The 17,880-nt window shown below is 42.0% G+C and overlaps 1 protein-coding gene across 1 annotated transcript; it reads right to left on the bottom strand.

Annotated features, from left to right (window-relative positions):
* Positions 1 to 17,298: 17,298 nt before the first annotated feature.
* Positions 17,299 to 17,658, bottom strand: LOC138875918 (uncharacterized). Its single transcript, XM_070154797.1, has one exon. The coding sequence runs from the start codon at positions 17,656 to 17,658 to the stop codon at positions 17,299 to 17,301; it is 360 nt and encodes a 119-aa protein (XP_070010898.1).
* Positions 17,659 to 17,880: the final 222 nt, after the last annotated feature.

Raw genomic sequence — 17,880 nt, 5'->3', positions numbered from 1 at the left:
GGTTTTGATTCAGCAAGTCCAAAATTTCTTCGTTCCGAATGGATCCAATCTCTGAAAAGTACTGATTTTTCCAATCTCTCCCTCATAGATGCTCTATAATCACCGAGTTATAGTCTTGCTTGACTAAAAGCGCTCTCTGATGCTACTGTTGAAGCTTGAATGGTTAAAATATCTCGGACCATCCTTGAAAGGACCAGAAAGTGTTTTTATTTGTCCTTCCACCATTCCAAAAGATTAAATAAGCCATCAGGATTCACTTCCTCTAGTCCCTGTGGCAAATAAACTTCAAGCTCATTTAGTTGTGAACAATCACTAGTGGTACAACCTTGAGAACCCTTGAAATTGGTCCAACCAGTAAGTGCTCTTACTCCTGCAGTTTTTTTAGATGATTGAGAACTAGAAGAAAAAGGAGTTGGAATATCTGGTCTAGCATTATTTAGTACAATTTGATAAGCACTATAAATAGTTAGAGCATTTATTTTAATTGAGGTTTGTGCGTCTGAAAGTGTAGACAACTCCTCAGGTGCAAGTGCTAAACCATTATAAATAGATCGATGCCAATATTGAGGACCACCTAATTTCATAGTAGGATTTAACAAGGCAGCAATACCATACATAGGGGGAATAGGGAAAAAATATTTTTTAAATTTCTTTCTCATGGAATCAATAGCTACTTCATAAATTTCTCCACTCTCTGAAAAATAAGCAAACAAATTTGCAAGATCTGCAAGATAAACTAAACAGTTCGAAATAGTAGGATAATATTGCCCAGAAAATTTATTTGTAGCAACATGAAATCTTTCTAAAAAATCTACGAACATTTTAACATTATCCCAATCCGCATTTGTATGGTGCTCATCATCATCACTTACATGAGCATTAAACGTTGAGTTTATTGGGTTTCTATATTCATATGCAACAACTAAACTTTCATACATGTAATTCCATCTAGTTGGACAAGGTTTAGGAACCTTTCTTTCTCTTAGGCCAAATTCATCACATCTTTTAAAATATTCTCTAAGTCTACTTCTACGGTTTGAATAAAAAAGCCAATTAAGAGCCATTTTAACCTTTTCAATTTCAACATTTAAAATTTTCATACCATCAACCACAATTAAATGGTAAATATGACAAATACATCTAACATGAAAAATGTTACTAAATGCAAGATTTAGTGTAGTGGTAAGAAAGGCTACAATATTAGTGTTACTAGTAGCATTATCCATTGAAATTGATATTATTTTATCACTAATGCAAAAATATCTACAGATATCTGTAACCGTGCTAGAAATAAATTGCCCTGTGTGATGTGAATTAATTATTCTATAAGCAATAATGCGTTTTTGCATTATCCACTCCTCATCACTCCAATGACTTGTAACAGTAAGATAATCGCAGTCATTACCACTTCTACCAATATCAGTAGTAATAGCAACACAAAAATTAATATGAGTAAATAAATAGCGCAAATATTGTTCATATTCATGTTTATATTTATAAATATCGCTCTTTATGGTTGTGCGAGGCCATCCTTTATAAGTAGGATTAAATACTTTTCTAATATAATGCACAAAGTGGGGGTTAGACGGAAAACTATATGGTAAGCACATAACAGTAACCATTTTTGCCAATTCTTTCCTATCTTTTCTTGGGTCATAATATAAAATACCCCCGCTAACAGTGTTAATTTTCGGTTGAAATTGATTTGACCCGGTACTAGGGTCAAGCTGACTAGTTGGACTTCCCCCCTCTTCCCCCCCCACCCCCAGATCAACATAGTTAAAGGCTAACTTTTTTCCACAAGTTTTATACTTAGCTTTATTTTTTTCTCTTACTTGAATAAAAAAGGCCAAACAAGAGATGTTTCGGCCCATTTAGAAGGTTGTCTAGAAAAAGTAGGGGTAGTAACAGGGGGTCATCCGGGCCATCATTTGGATTAGTTGGGTTAACTTGAGCAACATGACTTGGGGGTGTATCATCATCCGATTACGTTTCATCTAAATCTATTTCCTGCTCATCTTCTTCATCTATAGTTGGATTACCATAAAGATTGTTCATATATTCATAATCTAAGCGTTCACCACCACCAACATTATGCACATATTGACTATCCATAAATTGTAATAAAGTATTATCACTATCAAGAATAGGAGCAGGTAGAGGGGGGGTATGGGGTTTGGGTAGGGGAGGCCGGAGAATTAGAGGAGGAATAGATTGGCCACTAGATTCACCACTCTTGGATTTTTCCTTATTTTTACTAAATATTTTTTAAGGAATATACCATCTTAATTATAATTATACAAAGTAATTAAATGGAAAATGTGATTTGTGTGCAAAATTTGAGGTCAATTGGACGTGGTTTGATAGGTTTCGACATCGGTTGTAGAAGTTGAAGTTTCAAAACTCTTTGATTTTGACTTGAGGTGTGATTTGTCGTTTTGAGGTTGTTATGCGTGATTTGAAGCATTGACTAAGTTCATTTTGTCATACAGAACTTATCTGTAAAATTTGGTGTCGTTTGGAGTTGATTTGATAGGGTTAGGGCGCTTGGTTGCGATTCTAGAAGTTCTTGAAGTTTAAGTTTGATCTTCATGCGTTTTAGTGTCTGATTCGTGGTTTTAGAGGTTATTTTGATGATTCGAGCATGCGAGCGAGTTCATGTTGTACTTTTAGGCTTGTGTGCATATTTGGTTTAGAGCCCCGAGGGCTCGGGTGAGTTTAGGATTGGTTCCGGAATGATTTGTTTACCTTGAAAATGGTAATAACAATTAGATTTGATTTTGTGATTCCAAAAATATGATATTTATCTTAATTCTAGTTGTTAGGCAGTATATACTAAGTAAGAGCTAGGAAAATTAGATAAGAGCTTAAAAATAAAATGCTATGCAAACCGAGTAGCCGAGAGTCGGGGTCTCGAGCTAGCCAATATTGGGCCTCGAGGTCGAGCTAAAGTGTTAGGCTGTGGATAGCCTATGAAGTATTAACAGCTCTAATAGCTCTAATGAGGGCTCTTTATGATCAATGATGAGTAATAAATGAATAACAATTAATGAAACACAATAAATGTAAGCAATAAATCAAAGGAAAGACAATAGAGAGTGTTTAAGTTAGAGAGCGGAGAACGTTCTTGCTCTGGTTTGATTATCATCCGTGCAAAAAATGATAAGGGTCCCCAATATAGGAGGGGAAATTCCAACATGGTACATGTATAATTATTATAAGAAAAAGTAGCTGGTAGAGCTACTTAAAGAGTCTGGTACAGACTTGTACTATTCTTGCAGGTAGTCGTCAGCTTTGATCACGCGCCTCGGGAATTCCCCACTTGTCCATGATAGTCGTCAATCTGTGCCACCCTACGTTCAGGCATAGAGAACCCTCGGGGTTGAACCTCTATTGGTGTCTCGAGCGTCTTGGGCTACGGAATGTTATATCGATCATAAAATCAGAGCGTCCGATTTTAGCTAGTCCCCGCATTTCTTAGAGTGAAAATGATAATAAATAGCCTTCAATTCTTGCCTCTTTGATACATCCATCAAGACGTTAGTTGCGTTATACCAAGCGATTGATGTGCCAAAAAAGGATTTCTAAAAGTCGCATCCATATAGCCTTCGAAGAGCCTTTGAATTAACTACAGCGGTTGGCTACCGTTTGGCCTGCTCCAACGTACATGTTTGGCCTCTATAAATACTTCTTCCTCCACCCCTTATTCTCCACTGTATCCTTAAGCCTTTAAAAGAGTTCTTCCTACTTCTCTCTTGTGCTCTTTCTCTGATTACGATCTCCTCTCCCCTTTGAAACCTTTTAACAAGAATGGCGAAAGCTTCCATCTCTATCCCCCAGGAGGATGCACCTCTCTCACCTTCGCGCTCATTTATGGTTAAGGTGGTAGTACACCCTCTTCTTGAGGAATGCATCCTAGGATCATGCGAAATGACCTCCGATTTCAAGGTCGAGAAGCCTTCCTCGAAATCGGGACAGTGTGAACCCGTGTCGCGATACATTAGTTTAGTAGCAGACGCTGAGAAGGTGAAGACCGACTGTCGTTTGGGGGACACATTGTTGGTGGAGATTTCTTCTAGGGGAGAGGACATAACGACATACAAGGCCGACTTCCTTAGTGTGTATACCTACCTATTTACTCTCGATCCAGTATAGCCGTCCTCGCCTTCAATAGACCCCGTGATCCACGACTTTTGTGAACGATATCAAGTGACTCTCAGCCAACTTCATCCGCCGTTCTGGCGTATTGTTTATATGACCAGACATTATGTGAACATGATTAAGGGGATGTCTTTCACTATCGACCACCTAATCAGAATGTACAATCCCCGATTTCTTCGAGGGGGCCTGATTAAACTCCAACATCGGGCCTCGAAAACCTTTTTTGCTTGTACTGACGAGGTTAGGGACGGAGGGTGGATGAGCTGCTTCGTCCGGGTTAGGACCTCGGACCTGATTCCAGTAGAGAAGATGTCGTTCCCCGAAAGGTGGAACAAGAAACGTAAGTGGACACGCTAATTAAGTATTTCCTTTCCCTTTAGTATCAATTTCCCCATAAACTGACTTCCTCCAATTATATAGTTGACACGGTGTACCCCAGCGCGGTTAGGGATCTCTCGGGCTGGATTCGCTGACTGGATTCGACTTGCCCATATGTCAAGCGTGTGTGGTACGACTTGTCTAGGGCTCGATGGGAGGTCAAGGACCATGGTAAGCCCTCACTTCTGCTATATTTGAATCTCTTAGAAGACTATCGCCAATTGTGCCCTCATTCCCTATGTTTATATTTTGTATTTGTGAAGGTCTAGGAGAGGCCTCCTTTATGAGAGAAGCACAGCCTGGGGAAGCGAATACCCCGAAACCTGACAAAGAGGAGAAAAGAAAAGGGAATAGTCGACTAAGCCTTCGAAATCCAAAAAAAGCCAAAGTGGAAGAACCTAAGGCTGATTCAACAGCCTTAACTCCAGGAGTAGCGGGGAGTCGCCGAGATGAAGGTGAGGAGAAAGATGATTCCTTGGTAGCATCCGAAGGAGGGAAAAACCTGATTGCCCCTCATACTGTTGAGATAGTGGCTTCCAAGTCGGAACTTGATGTTGTTGTCATCCTACCTCAAGCTGAAGAGGCCTTTGAGGGTGTATTGGGTAATGTCCTCGAGGAGGTTGACGGCCAAAATATTCCTCGAGCTAAGGTGCATTTGGTAGGCGGTCTGGGGGAGCCTAGTTCTAAAGCTTTCCAGAAACAAGATATGGCCCCGATTGATCCAGTCGGGGCTATTGAAGTGAGCGATTCCCCTCCTATACCGACTTTCCCTCCAAGGGAGATACAGGATGCCCAAAATAATGAATCTTCGATGTGGGGATGCCCGTCGGAGATAAAGATGCGTTTGAGAAGCTTCTTGCTGCGCCCAAGGAAAACCCTGAGCTCCGCGCATCACTTATTTTCAGTGAGATCGATAAGCTCTATGAGCAGGTAATTTTGTAAATTCTGCTCGGCGTCCTGATCTTCATCTTTCTAACTTCGTTTCTTTCACAGTTCCAGGCCAAGGTGCTTTATAATCAGACCTTTTCCCGATTTCAAGATGAGTTGACTCACTACGAGGGTGAGCACAGAAAGCTCGCCTCGAAAGCCGATGAGCTTAGAGCTCTTTTCACCAAAAAGGAGGAGGAACTCTGTGGCCTTCGAGATCATTTGGGGGTGGCGTCCCTAGAGATGACTTACCTTACTGAGCAGGTGATGTAGTTACTATTTGTTCTTGTCTAAATGTTTACCTGATTTCAGCATTTTAACACCTTTGGGTTGATCTACGCAGCTCGAGAAGAAGGATATCCTAATGAGGGAGGAGCTCCAAGCCAGAGACTCCGAAATTCTCGAACTCAAATGGTACGTGAGTGAGATAGATTTCGAGAGAGATAATCTCTAGGGGAAGGTGGTCTTAGTCGGGCATCAACTTCATGATGCGAGGGCGGAGAGTAATAAGTATAAAGATCTTCATACTGAGTTAGTTGTTGCGCTATCCGGGATCAAAGCTGCAACCAAGGCGCTCATATCCTTGCACAAAGAGGATGTTGCTGCTGCAAATGCTTAGGCCAGGAGAGCGCCCGAAGAGGCCAAGATGCAATTGACTCGAGCCATGGAACATGCTCGGTTAGAATTTTGGAGGCGGACTCTCGAGGATATACACGCATGGGGCATTGATCTGTTTGCCGAGCTCGAGAGGGTGAAGAACCTAGAAGAGAAGGCTATGGCCTTGCTTGCTTTTGGAAGTAAGTCGAGCAGCGTCTTGGGAAATGATGAGGATAAAGGCAAAATCCCCAAAGGGAAGAGCCCGTTGAAGACCCTGGGACCGGGGCCAAAGCCGTTTAGGGCACAACCTCCGAGGGAACCGTTAAAGGCATAGACCCGGTGGTAGGTTAGGGTTTTATTTATTCTCTCCCTTGTAAGGGATTTTATAGGCCTTGTAAAGTTACCCTTGTGAATATATATAAAAAGCCTTTCATTTTTCATCATCTCTCATTTTTCCTTTGCTTTGACGATTGGTCCGAAAATCTGGGCCTCAGATTAAACCCTTGGGTTCTTGCCATTGCTGGGGGATTTGTGACGATCGAAAGTTGACCATTTGGGGCTTAATCCCTGAGTCAGGTTCTTGACTCGAGTTTATCGACCTTTAGGTCTAGAAATTAGCCCTGGGATTATTTGGGTCGGCCCTTAGGCTCTTGCGCGTTCGGTCGATGTGACCTCTAATTAGCCCCGAGGCTCTTTTAAGCTGGCGATAATAGCTTTTACGCCTTAGGTCGGTACGACCCTTAATTTAAACTAGCAAAAGTGGCTCTTACGCATTGTGTCAGTACGACCCTTAATTTAAGTTGGCGACAGTGGCTCTTACGCATTGGGTCGATACGACCCTTAATTTAAGTTGGCGATAGTGGCTCTTACACATTGGGTCGGTACAACCCTTAATTGAAGCTGGCAATAGTAATTCATACGCATTGGGTCGGTACAACCCTTAATTTAAGCTGGCGACAGTGGCTCTTACATATTGGGTCGATACGACCCTTAATTTAAGCTGGCAACAATGGCTCTTATGCATAGGGTCGGTATGACCTCTAGTATAGACTTTATTTTTCCCTCGTTAAAGACTTTTTGAATTTTTTTGTTCGTCCAACTCTTCGACGGTTCGATAAGAACCTCGATTGTGAGCCATTATGTGACGATAAATGAGCACCTCGAGAGGTTTCGCTTGATGGCTGAATTGTTTCGAAGCCTTTTTGTTGTTTGGAGCTGATATGATAGAAGCTCTTTTTCTTATATCGAGTGTAGCTTGATTAACCGGTTCTTTTCGAAGTATTTCGAAGTAATTGAAGGCTTGTGATTTTATGGCGACGGTCGGGTGTCCCCGAGTTGCGTTAGTTTAGCTGGTACAACTTTGTAACTGTAGTCATTATATTTGGCCGTAGCCTTTTAGTCCCCGAGTGAGGTAGCCTCAGCGTTTATATCGAGGATATGCCTTTTTAGGGGTCTTACAAGTTTGAATATATAGCCTTCACTTTAAGATGGATTATGCCTTTTATAAGGTCTTATAAATTTGAACATGCCTTGCTTGAGGTCTTACAGATAAGTTACTTGACACAAGTATAATTCATTCCTTGCTTGAGGTCTTACAGGTAAGTTACTAGGAACAAGTATAATTCATGCATTGCTTGAGATCTTATAGGTAAGTTACTTGGCACAAGTATAATTCATGCCTGGCTTGAGGTCTTAATGATTTGAGCATGCCCGGATGTAACGATCGGATCGGTCGTTTTGAGCTTTTGCACCTTGCTCGTTAGTTCTCGGGCATGACTTGCCCCGTGTGATGTATTACGACTTATGTAAATTGTTGGTTTTGGTTTTCAGGGTAATCGGAATGAATTTGGAAGAACAGTTCTCAGTTTGAAGCTTAAATTTGAAAGGTTTGACCAAGTTTTGACTTGTTTGCATATGATCTAGGATTGGAAATTTTATGATTTGGTTATCTCCATTAGGTGATTTGGGACTTAGGTGATCGGAATGCATTTTGGAGATCCGTGGAAGGTTTGGGCTTGAATTGGCGAAAGTGAGATTTTGGCATTTTCCGGTTGATAGGTGAGATTTTGATATAGGGGTCGGAATAGAATTCCGGAAGTTTTAGTAGTTTCGTTGTGTCATTTGGGATGTGTGTGCAAAGTTTCAAGTCATTCGGACGTGGTTTGGTTGGGTTTTTTTTATCAAAAGCGTAATTTGGAAGTTCTTAGGCTTGAATCCGATGCAAATTTGGTGTTTTAATGTTGTTTTGAGTGTTTCGAAGGTTGGAATAAGTTTAAATGATGTTATGGGATATGTTGGAATGTTTGTTTGAGGTCCCGAGGGCCTCGGGTGAGTTTCGAATCATGAGCAGGTTTAGTATCACAACCTAGGTTACATAGGTCTCCCGAGTCATGAGCAGGTTTCGTAGAGTCTCGCGGATCGGAACGGATACGTATGTATTTATCCTCGGGAGGCTGTTGGGAGTGAAGTAAATTTCATATTGCGGTATGAGTTCAGACTCAGGAGGACTAAGTGACTGTGTAATGTTTATGATGGTGGAAAGTATACAGAAATATTAGTTTGAGGCAAAACATGTGGGGTTATCTCCTGCGAATTGTTCTGAAGTTTGTATAATCCCTTGTGTCATTTATTGGAAGATCTTTGTTACTAGGGAAACATATGTTCTACAATTTGAATTTAGGTTGCTCAAGAGAGTAGGCTTGACTACTACGAGAGTGAATGCGAGATTTGAAGAAGATATAAAGTACCAGATGGTCTGTGTTCCACGAGCTTATGAAGGATTGAGTTTAATCTCACTATGGTATTGTGGCAGCAATAAATTATATGTGTTATGAGTTATTTTGTATGTTTTGGTCCATGGCTTCGAGCCAAGTGGGGGAGTCCACTATTAATTAGTCGATTGCACGGTTATGTGCTATGTTGGTTCCAGTTTGATGGATGCGGGTAAATCGGTTATGGCTTACAGAGATTGAGACCGAGGATGGCTTGAGTAAAGAAATATTTTGACAAAGGTTATGTCATGTTTCATAGGTGTATGAGAATCACGGAATGTCTTGAGTTGTTGTTTGTAATGAAAGCTCGGTGCATAGAGCAGGAAGTTGCTTGGTTGTTCTAGGATGAGGTTACACTCTGCGGTGTCGGAGTTCTAATGAGGCATGGGTTGCTCGGTTCATTTGATCAGGCTAAATGTAGTTTGAGTAGGGTGGATGGCTCTAGAGAATGGTTCTAACGCGTTCAAGGTTTTACATGTAATAACTTGAGATTTCAAGTGTATAATTTGGCTAGAAACTAAGGTATGCATTGGAGGGTGCCGAGATTTGTGTCATTTCTATATCAATTATGGGATTTTATATATTAGTATCAGGAAGGTGAAGGTAATGGCTTTGGATCCGTAGGAAGTCGCTTCAGGGTAAGCATTTTGAACGTGTTGTTGTTGGGAATATTTAAGAGAGAGTTCGGCGGCTTGTGAGCCTTAGATGGTGTGGTTTTATTCTTAGGTCTCATGTGGTGAGTCTGGGTTGAGGAATTGTGGTGTTACGGCAAGGAGAAGTATCAATTTGAAGGTAATTTAGAAGGAACTAGGATCAATAAGATAGCTTGGTAGTATTTCGGATCGGCGTAATAAGGATATGATTAGTTCTTTGGATGCTTACGAGGTAATGAGTTTCTGCAGGTGTCTCGCGACAATGCTCTTGGGTTTTAGTGGCCTGCGTAGCTTGGTTGAGTTAGAAGGATTCAGTCCTGACGGTTTAGTTTTGTGTAAATGGGATTCAGAGGGTCCTTGATGGTTTCTACCACGGTTAGAGATGTATATTTTTCTACGAGCATGAAGAGCATGGGATGTATAGTGATTTTCTCTCAGAGGGGGTCCAATGGAAAAGTTCTTGGCTAGTTAAGTACGTAGTTGCGTATGACTCAGAATGGATATGAAGTTCTCATGTTTACCTTAGGATGGTATGGTATATGTGGTATGTTGTGTAGGACATAGATTTACATGTGTAAGGTCACGGATCAGTTCTAAAAGGAAGGTCACAAATTCTTAGGCAGCACGAGCAACTTCAGATAATTAAGGAAATGAGCTTCAGATGATTAAGGAAACGATATTGCTAACTAGGGTGATTTGGTGAGGGTATATGTTTCAGAAAAAGGCAATGTGATTAAGTTGATGGTACTTCGGTAGTATTGCAGCACTATCTTATTAGATCGACTGTTGATATTCAAGTTTGCTTGGTGGCGCAGAAGAATTTTAGAATATCTCTCATGGAATGATTGGGTATTAGAGGTGCGGTATGTATTTGGACGGCGGAATTGGGATCGGATATGGTGATTCGTGTGCAATATGGATATGGAGACAGGAAGTTCTCACAAACAGGTTATGTTGTGGTTGTGGGTCGTGTGTATCAGCACTGTATAGTGACTATCGGGGTTTGGAGACCCGAGTGGATCTTTTGCTGCTTGGTATGTTAGATTATAATTCCATGTCGTGTTATTTTGGACTATTGCGCTAAGGCAGTGCTATTGCCTATGCCAGGAATGCCACAGGTTGATTGGAGAGGTTCCACGAATTATGTTTTTAGTAGGGCGGTTTTATATTTCGAAGACCCAGTGGAGGGCTAGGAAGGGTTGTCTTACCTATTTGGCCTTCGTGATAGATGTCAGTGCAGAGACTCCTGCCATTGATTTAATTCCAGTGGTGAGGGACTTTTCCGGATGTGTTCTTGTGGTCGGGCATGTCGCCAGGCAAGGTTGATGATTTTGGTATTGATTTGGTGTTGGGCACCATGGCATATGGCACCGGCGGTGTTAAAGGAGTTGAAGGATCAACTTTAGGAACTCCTTGATAAGGGTTCATTGGTAAACCTAAATGGATGTATGTTCTGCATCGAGACGGCTTTGTTGACTTTGAGTTGCCATTGGTGAGGGATGTGTTGATTCAATTGTTATTGAGCTATTAGTGTTATGAGAGGGATCTATAAGTTACCTTTACGTGTTGTGAGGCGTTGGAATTTGTTGGTTATGGGCACATGTGGTGCGATTCTATTGGAGTTTTGTAGTGGAATTCGAGCGAGAAGAGTATTGGGTATTGCTCGGCGGATGGCGTATCGGTTATGTCCTTTTGGGTTGTGTAATGTTATGTCAATTGCTTCACGGTGGTTATGATGATTGCTTTAGTTTTAGACATCATATTGTGCATGGTTGTCGATTTTGAGCATAGTGACTTGAGGTGCTTCATGTGGACCAGTGTTTAGATAGGGTCGCGCATTATGTGGAGGTATGACCATTCGGGTTAGATTCGTGTGTTCTGTTTCTATGATGTGTGACGGGTTCTCAGCATTGTGTGTGGTAGTACTGGTGAGCTTGCGGTACATCTCTCTCATTGAAGTCATTTTCATGATTCGAGTAAGTTCGGATTGTGGCTTCTTAGTGCACGGATTGCACAAGTCGTGGCTTTAGTCTGTATTGATATGTCAATGTCACCAGAGTAGTTGTGTTGGATTAGATGAGATCGTCGGAATCTAGAATGAGTACGAACAGATTCGATTTCCGCATGTTGGAAGGATAATATTGAGGTTCGGCTTAGAAATTTGCTATGGTCTTTTCCAAAGGAGAAGTGGCTTCATGAATCGTTGATCTGAGAAATGGTTATGGCTTACTGCGTGTTTCATTTATCATTGGCAGTATATGAAAGTGTTGGAATGAGACTTTAGCTGATAAGAAGTTTTCTATCAATATTCAGTTGTTGTGTACAGCTGTTGTGATTAGAAGTTATCGCTACAAGTGTTTGAGTCATGTGGTAGGTCATGTAATTGCACCTGAGGTTGCAAGTGTGGGTTAATACAGTTGTTCGGGCCTATTCAGAGTATAGATGTGAGATTTTGATCTTGTGGAGGATTTCGATGGTGGAAATGTGGTTCTAAGGTTTTTGGGCTAGGATGGATTGTGAAATTTCAGTTATATTGTGTTATAGGACTTATATGAGATAGGGTGACGTGGGATCACCCTAGGGTATGTGCATGGTAAGGTTATTCAACGATTGGTTGGCTTTTGGAACAACTCTAGGCACGTTCGAGGACGAACGTATGTTTAAGTGGGGGAGAATGTAACGACCCGACCGGTTGTTTTGAGCTTTTGCACCTTGCTCCTCAGTTCTCGGGCATGACTTGCCCCGTGTGATGTATTACGACTTATGTAAATTGTTGGTTTTGGTTTTCAGGGTAATCGAAATGAATTTGGAAGAACAGTTCTCAATTTGAAGCTTAAAATTTGAAAGGTTAGACCAAGTTTTGACTTATTTGCATATGATCTCAGATTGGAAATTTTATGATTTGGTTAGCTCCGTTAGGTGATTTGGGACTTAGGAGCATGATCAGAATGCATTTTGGAGGTCCGTGGAAGGTTTAGGCTTGAATTGGCGAAAGTGAGATTTTGGTGTTTTCTGGTTATATGGGTCAAAATGGAATTCTGGAAGTTGCAGTAGTTCCGCTGTGTCATTTGGGATGTGTGTGCAAAGTTTCAGGTCATTCGGACGTGGTTTGGTTGGGTTTTTTATCAAAATCAAAATTTGGAAGTTCTTGGAGTTCTTAGGCTTGAATCCGATGCAAATTTGGTGTTTTAATATATTTCTGAGCGTTCCGAATGTTGGAACAAGTTTGAATGATGTTATGGGATATGTTGGCATTTTTGGTTGAGGTCCCGAGGGCCTCGGGTGAGTTTCGGGGGTCAATCGGACCATTTCATGTTCTGAGAAATTACATAATTGCTGCTGTTAGTGTTGCAGGTTTTTGACCTTCACGTTCGCAATGCATGTCCCGGGTTCGCGAAGGGTTAAGGTGTGAGCCTGTGGAGTTGGCCTTCACTTTCGTGAAGATGGTTCCGCGATCGCGAAGGTGTGTGGTCTCTGGTCATCGCGTTCGCGAGTCTCCTGTCGCGTTCGCAGAGAGGAAGGGGTTAGCTGGGTCCGTAATGCTTTTGTTCTACGCGTTCGCGTAGTAGAGGTCGCGTTCGCGACCTGTTGAGTTCACATTCGCGACCTGTTGAGTTCGCTATGTTTCGCTTTCACAAGAAGGTTATTGCGTTAGCCTAGAAGGAATTTTGCTCTGTGAAGCAGTGTGCTTCACGAACGCGAGGGTTATGCTGCATTTGCGATGAACAAATGCCTGGGCAGTCAGATTTTATTTTGAAAACGAGGGTTTAAGTCCAATTTCATAAAAACCATTGGAGAACTCAGGAGAAGGTGAAATTTGAAGAGATTTTCAGTGGAGCTATTGGGGTAAGTATTCTTCACTCTTATTTGGTTTAATTCCATGATTTGGTCTTGAATTTCATCATTTAGTTTGAGAAATTAGAGTGAAAATTGGGGGAAAATGGAAGAAAAGTTTGAGATTTCTTTTGGTATTTGAATGGGCAATTGAGGTCGTATTTTGACGAATTTGATATGGGCAGACTCGTGAGTAAATGAGGATCTTATTGATATGATTTTTATCGGATTCCGAGACGTGGGCCCGGGGGTCAGGTTTGAGAAATTTTGGAATTTTTGATGTAAATTGGATATTTTCGAGTGGGATTTGTTCCCTTAGCATATTTTAATGGTATGTACTGATTGTAGCTAGATTTGGAGCATCCGGAGGTCGATTCGTGAGGGCAAAGGCGTCGCGGGCTAGAGTTTGGACCGGATCGATGTAAGTAATAATTGTAAATGTTTGTCCTGAGGGTATGAAACCCCGAATTTCACATCGTTGTGCTACTTTGAGGTGACGTACATGCTAGATGATGAGCGTGGGGTCGTGCACCGCTGGGGATTGTGACTTAGTCCGTCCCGTATGACTGTTAAGTCACATATTTGATTGAAAATTATTTGATATCATTGTGTGTTGGAAATTATTACCATGTTTTGGGCTGAATGCAATATTTGGGCTTTGTGCCAACTGTTTTGGACCCTTAGGGGACTTTTACTACTATTCCTCACTGTCTTGACTTCATATTTGTATGTAGTCTTGTTGTATTATACTGTTTTCATAACTTAGCCATATTTACTCCGTTTTGACATTTTAAATGATAATTTAGGTTGTGCATCATGTTTTTTTTACTGTTGCCCGAGCGGCTTAAGAGATTTTTGATTGAGTGAGGCCAAGGGCCTATGTTGTGAGGATATTATGGGATTTGGCTATGCGCCGCAGCAGTGTGGTACTGATTTATGATTATGAGGCCGAGGGCCTGATTTGTTACGCCATAACGTGGCTTGATATGAGGCCGAGAGCCTGTTTGATTATGCCACGAGATGGCTTGTTATTGCGCTTGAGCCGTAAGGGGCCCCTCTCAGAGTCTGTACGCCCCCAATGAGCGCGGGTACCCTGTGTGAGTGATAAGTTGTAGCCTGAGGGGCTGTTGTTGTTTCATATTGAAGCCCAAGGGGCTGATCCTGATCCATGTTTGCCCGAGGGGCGGTTCTTGATTCATGTTATGCCTGAGGGGCTGATTACAAGTGATTGTGAGGTAGCCCGAGGGGCTAGTTCGGTTGATATTATGCCCGAGGGGTGATTTATGGTACATGTTTTGCCCGAGAGGCTATTTATGTTTCCATCATTTTTACTCACTGTTTTACCACTCGTTTGAAACTATTGAATGTTGTTTTAAAAGGTTTTACTGAAACTTAGCTTGATTTACGAATTAAATGATTTCTGTACTATTTTCGAAATATATTGCATTTGTTGTAGCGTTATAACGTGGCTTACGTGTTTTCTTACTGCTCAACTTTCATTTACTTATATTACTTACTGAGTTGGCGTACTCACATTACTCCTTGCACTTGTGTGCAGATTTAGGTGTTTCTGAACCCGGTAGCGGGTGTTGATTGCTTAGTGGCAGAGTCATCGGAGTTAGCAAGGTAGCTGCCCGATGTTCGCATCACTGTTTTTCTCCCTCTTGTCTTCCTTAGACTATATTTAGTATATTTTTAGACTCTTCGTTATATTCATACCTTAGTAGATACTCGTGACTTGTGACACCCTGATGTCGGGTTGTATTCATTTCCACACTTGTTTTATTTCGCTAAATTTGTACTTGTTGGGGATTTATCCTTCTAAATGACTTAAATTGACTTATTAAATTGTTAAAGAAATTGAATTTGGGAATGTGTCGGCTGGCCTTGTCTTCACGAGAGGCGTCATCGCGATCGGGTCCGGTTTTGGGTCGTGACACCGGAGGTCTTCTAGCATGGAAGATGCCTCATGAACGGCTTACGTAGTTGATAATTCCTCATGGAGGTCTTACATTGTTGGTGATGCCTTATGGATGGCTTTCGGGCTCGCGTTTGCCCGCCTGGGGTCTTATGGCCTCGAGTTTTTGATAGCTCGATGCGACAGTCCCTGAGACATCTAAAGTTTTTGGCTCTGAAGCCGTTCTTTATAAGCATGACGTTGCCTCATTTGAGGACTTACGAGCTCGAATTTTTCGTCCCGGAGGTCTTACGGTTTCGAGCTTTCGATGTCAGTCCCCGAGAGTTCGGAGATTTCTAGCCCTAGGGCCGTTGTTTGTAAAAATAATAACCATCTTTTGGAGCGCAAAGGGTTTTGATGGTGAAAATATTCCTTTGATTAGTTGGTACAAGTATACATAGTTTTCGCCATTGAGGGTTTGATCATTCTATGAGGACACGGTTCATGTGACCGTTTGGCCAGATACATCGCTTTTCTATCGAGACCCTCTTTGGCTTATCTTGATTTCTCCGGGGAGGAAATTTCCCGGGGGGATGCCCCCAGTATTCGAGGTTGATTGAAGAGAAGCCTTGAATACTTGTTAAATTCTACGTGGGTACCATATAGATGTTGCCTCATTAAAAACCTTATCGGTAAAACCCTTCCCGGGATAAAATTCAATTGAAGGAAAAGATTGCAACGCATGCTTTTAAAACCCAAGGTCTTTGAGTCATAGGATGTTTCGGTGTCTTCCATCGGACACCTCAACAGTAATAGCGTTTGAGCATTGATATGTTCCAATTGCTTGGAAGCTGTTCGTCTCCCGTGGTACCGAGCTTATATAACCCTTTACCAATAATTCCAAGGATGCAGTATGGTCCTTACCAGCCTGGGCCTAGCTTCTCTTCATTAGGGTTTTGAGTGTTTAGGGTGACTTTCCTTAGGACTAAGTCCCCGACTCCGAAATGTCTGAGATTTGTTCTCCTGTTATAGTACCTTTCGATTCTTTGTTTTTGGGAGGCCATTCGTACCAGTGAAGCTTCTCGATATTCATCTAATAGTTTGAGGGCTGCAATCATAGCCTCGTTGTTTGAGCTCTTGGTGGAATGTCGAAATATGGAACTTGGCTCTCAGACTTCGACCGGTATTAAAGCCTCGTAACCGTATACCAGAGAGAAAGACGTCTCTCCTGTGCTCGATTTTGGAGTTGTTCGATATGCCCATAGCACTTCGGCCAACATTTCTCTCCATTTTCCTTTCGCATTTTCTAACTTCTTTTTCAAGTGTTGAATGATGGTCTTGTTTATGGACTCGCCCTGACCGTTTGCACATAGGTGATAGGGTGTTGACATGATCCTTTGTATTCTATGATCCTCGAGGAACTTTGTTACTTTACTCCGATGAACTGTTTCCCGTTATCACATGTTATCTCGGAGGTAATCCCGAATCGACACATGATATTGTCCCAAATGAAGTTATTGACTTCTTTTTATCGTATATTCTCGAAGGCCTACGTTTCAACCCATTTTGAGAAGTAGTCAGTCATAAATAAGATAAATCTAGCTTTACCTGGTGCCGTCAGTAGGGGTCCGACAATGTCCATCCCCCACTTCATGAACGGCCATAGTGACAAGACTAAGTGTAGCTATTCACCGGGTTGGTGAATCATTGGTGCAAATCTCTAGCATTTGTCGCATTTTCGGACGAATTCATTGGTATCCTTCTCCATGTTGTCCCAATAGTGGCCTGCTCTGATCTCCTTTTGGACTAAGAAATCGGCACCGGAATGATTTTTGCAGGTGCCTTCATGAATTTCTCGGAGCACGTAATCTGTGTCCCCTGGTCCCAGGCATACTGCTCGGGGCCCATCAAATGTTCTTCTGTATAGAGTTCTATTTTTGTCGAGTGAGAACCGGGCTGCTTTGGTTCACAGGGCCCTCGATTCTTTTCGAGCTGTGGGTAGCTTCCCACTTTCAAAATAATCGATATATTTATTTCTCCAATCCTATGTCAGGCTAATGGAGTTGATCTCAGCATAGCCTTATTTGATCACTGACTTGGACAGCTGAATAACAACATCGGGGAGTATGTCTTCTTCCTCGATAGATGATCCCACATTTGCAAGGGCATCGCCCTTGCCATTCTGCTCTCGAGGTATGTGGACCAGAGTCCATTCTTTGAAGCGGTTCAATGTGACTTGAATTTTGTCTAAGTACCTTTGCATCCTATATTCTCGAACCTCGAAGTTCCCGTTTACTTGATTTACCACCAGAAGGGAATCACACTTTGCTTTGATGACTTCCGCTCCTAGGCCTTTGGCCAATTCTGGACCTGCAATCATAGCCTCATACTTGGCTTCGTTGTTACTCAACCTTGCAGTTTTTATAGATTGCCTGATCATACTGCCCGTGGGTGGCTTCAGAACTATGCCGAGCCCGAACCCTTTCACGTTCGAGGCACCATCAATGAACAAGGTCCACACCCCCGAAGATGTGCCCGCTTTTAGTAGAAGTTCTTTATCTACCTCGAGCACGAGGGCGGGCATAAAATCGGCTAGAAAGTCCGCCAGAATTTGGGACTTGATAGCTGTTAGGGGTTAATACTCGATATCGTACCCACCGAG

The sequence above is a fragment of the Nicotiana sylvestris genome, chromosome 8 (assembly GCF_000393655.2).
Source record: "Nicotiana sylvestris chromosome 8, ASM39365v2, whole genome shotgun sequence".
NCBI lineage: Eukaryota > Viridiplantae > Streptophyta > Magnoliopsida > Solanales > Solanaceae > Nicotiana > Nicotiana sylvestris.
The sequence above is the reverse complement of the archived record's forward strand: the minus strand, read 5'-3'. Positions and strand labels throughout refer to the sequence as shown.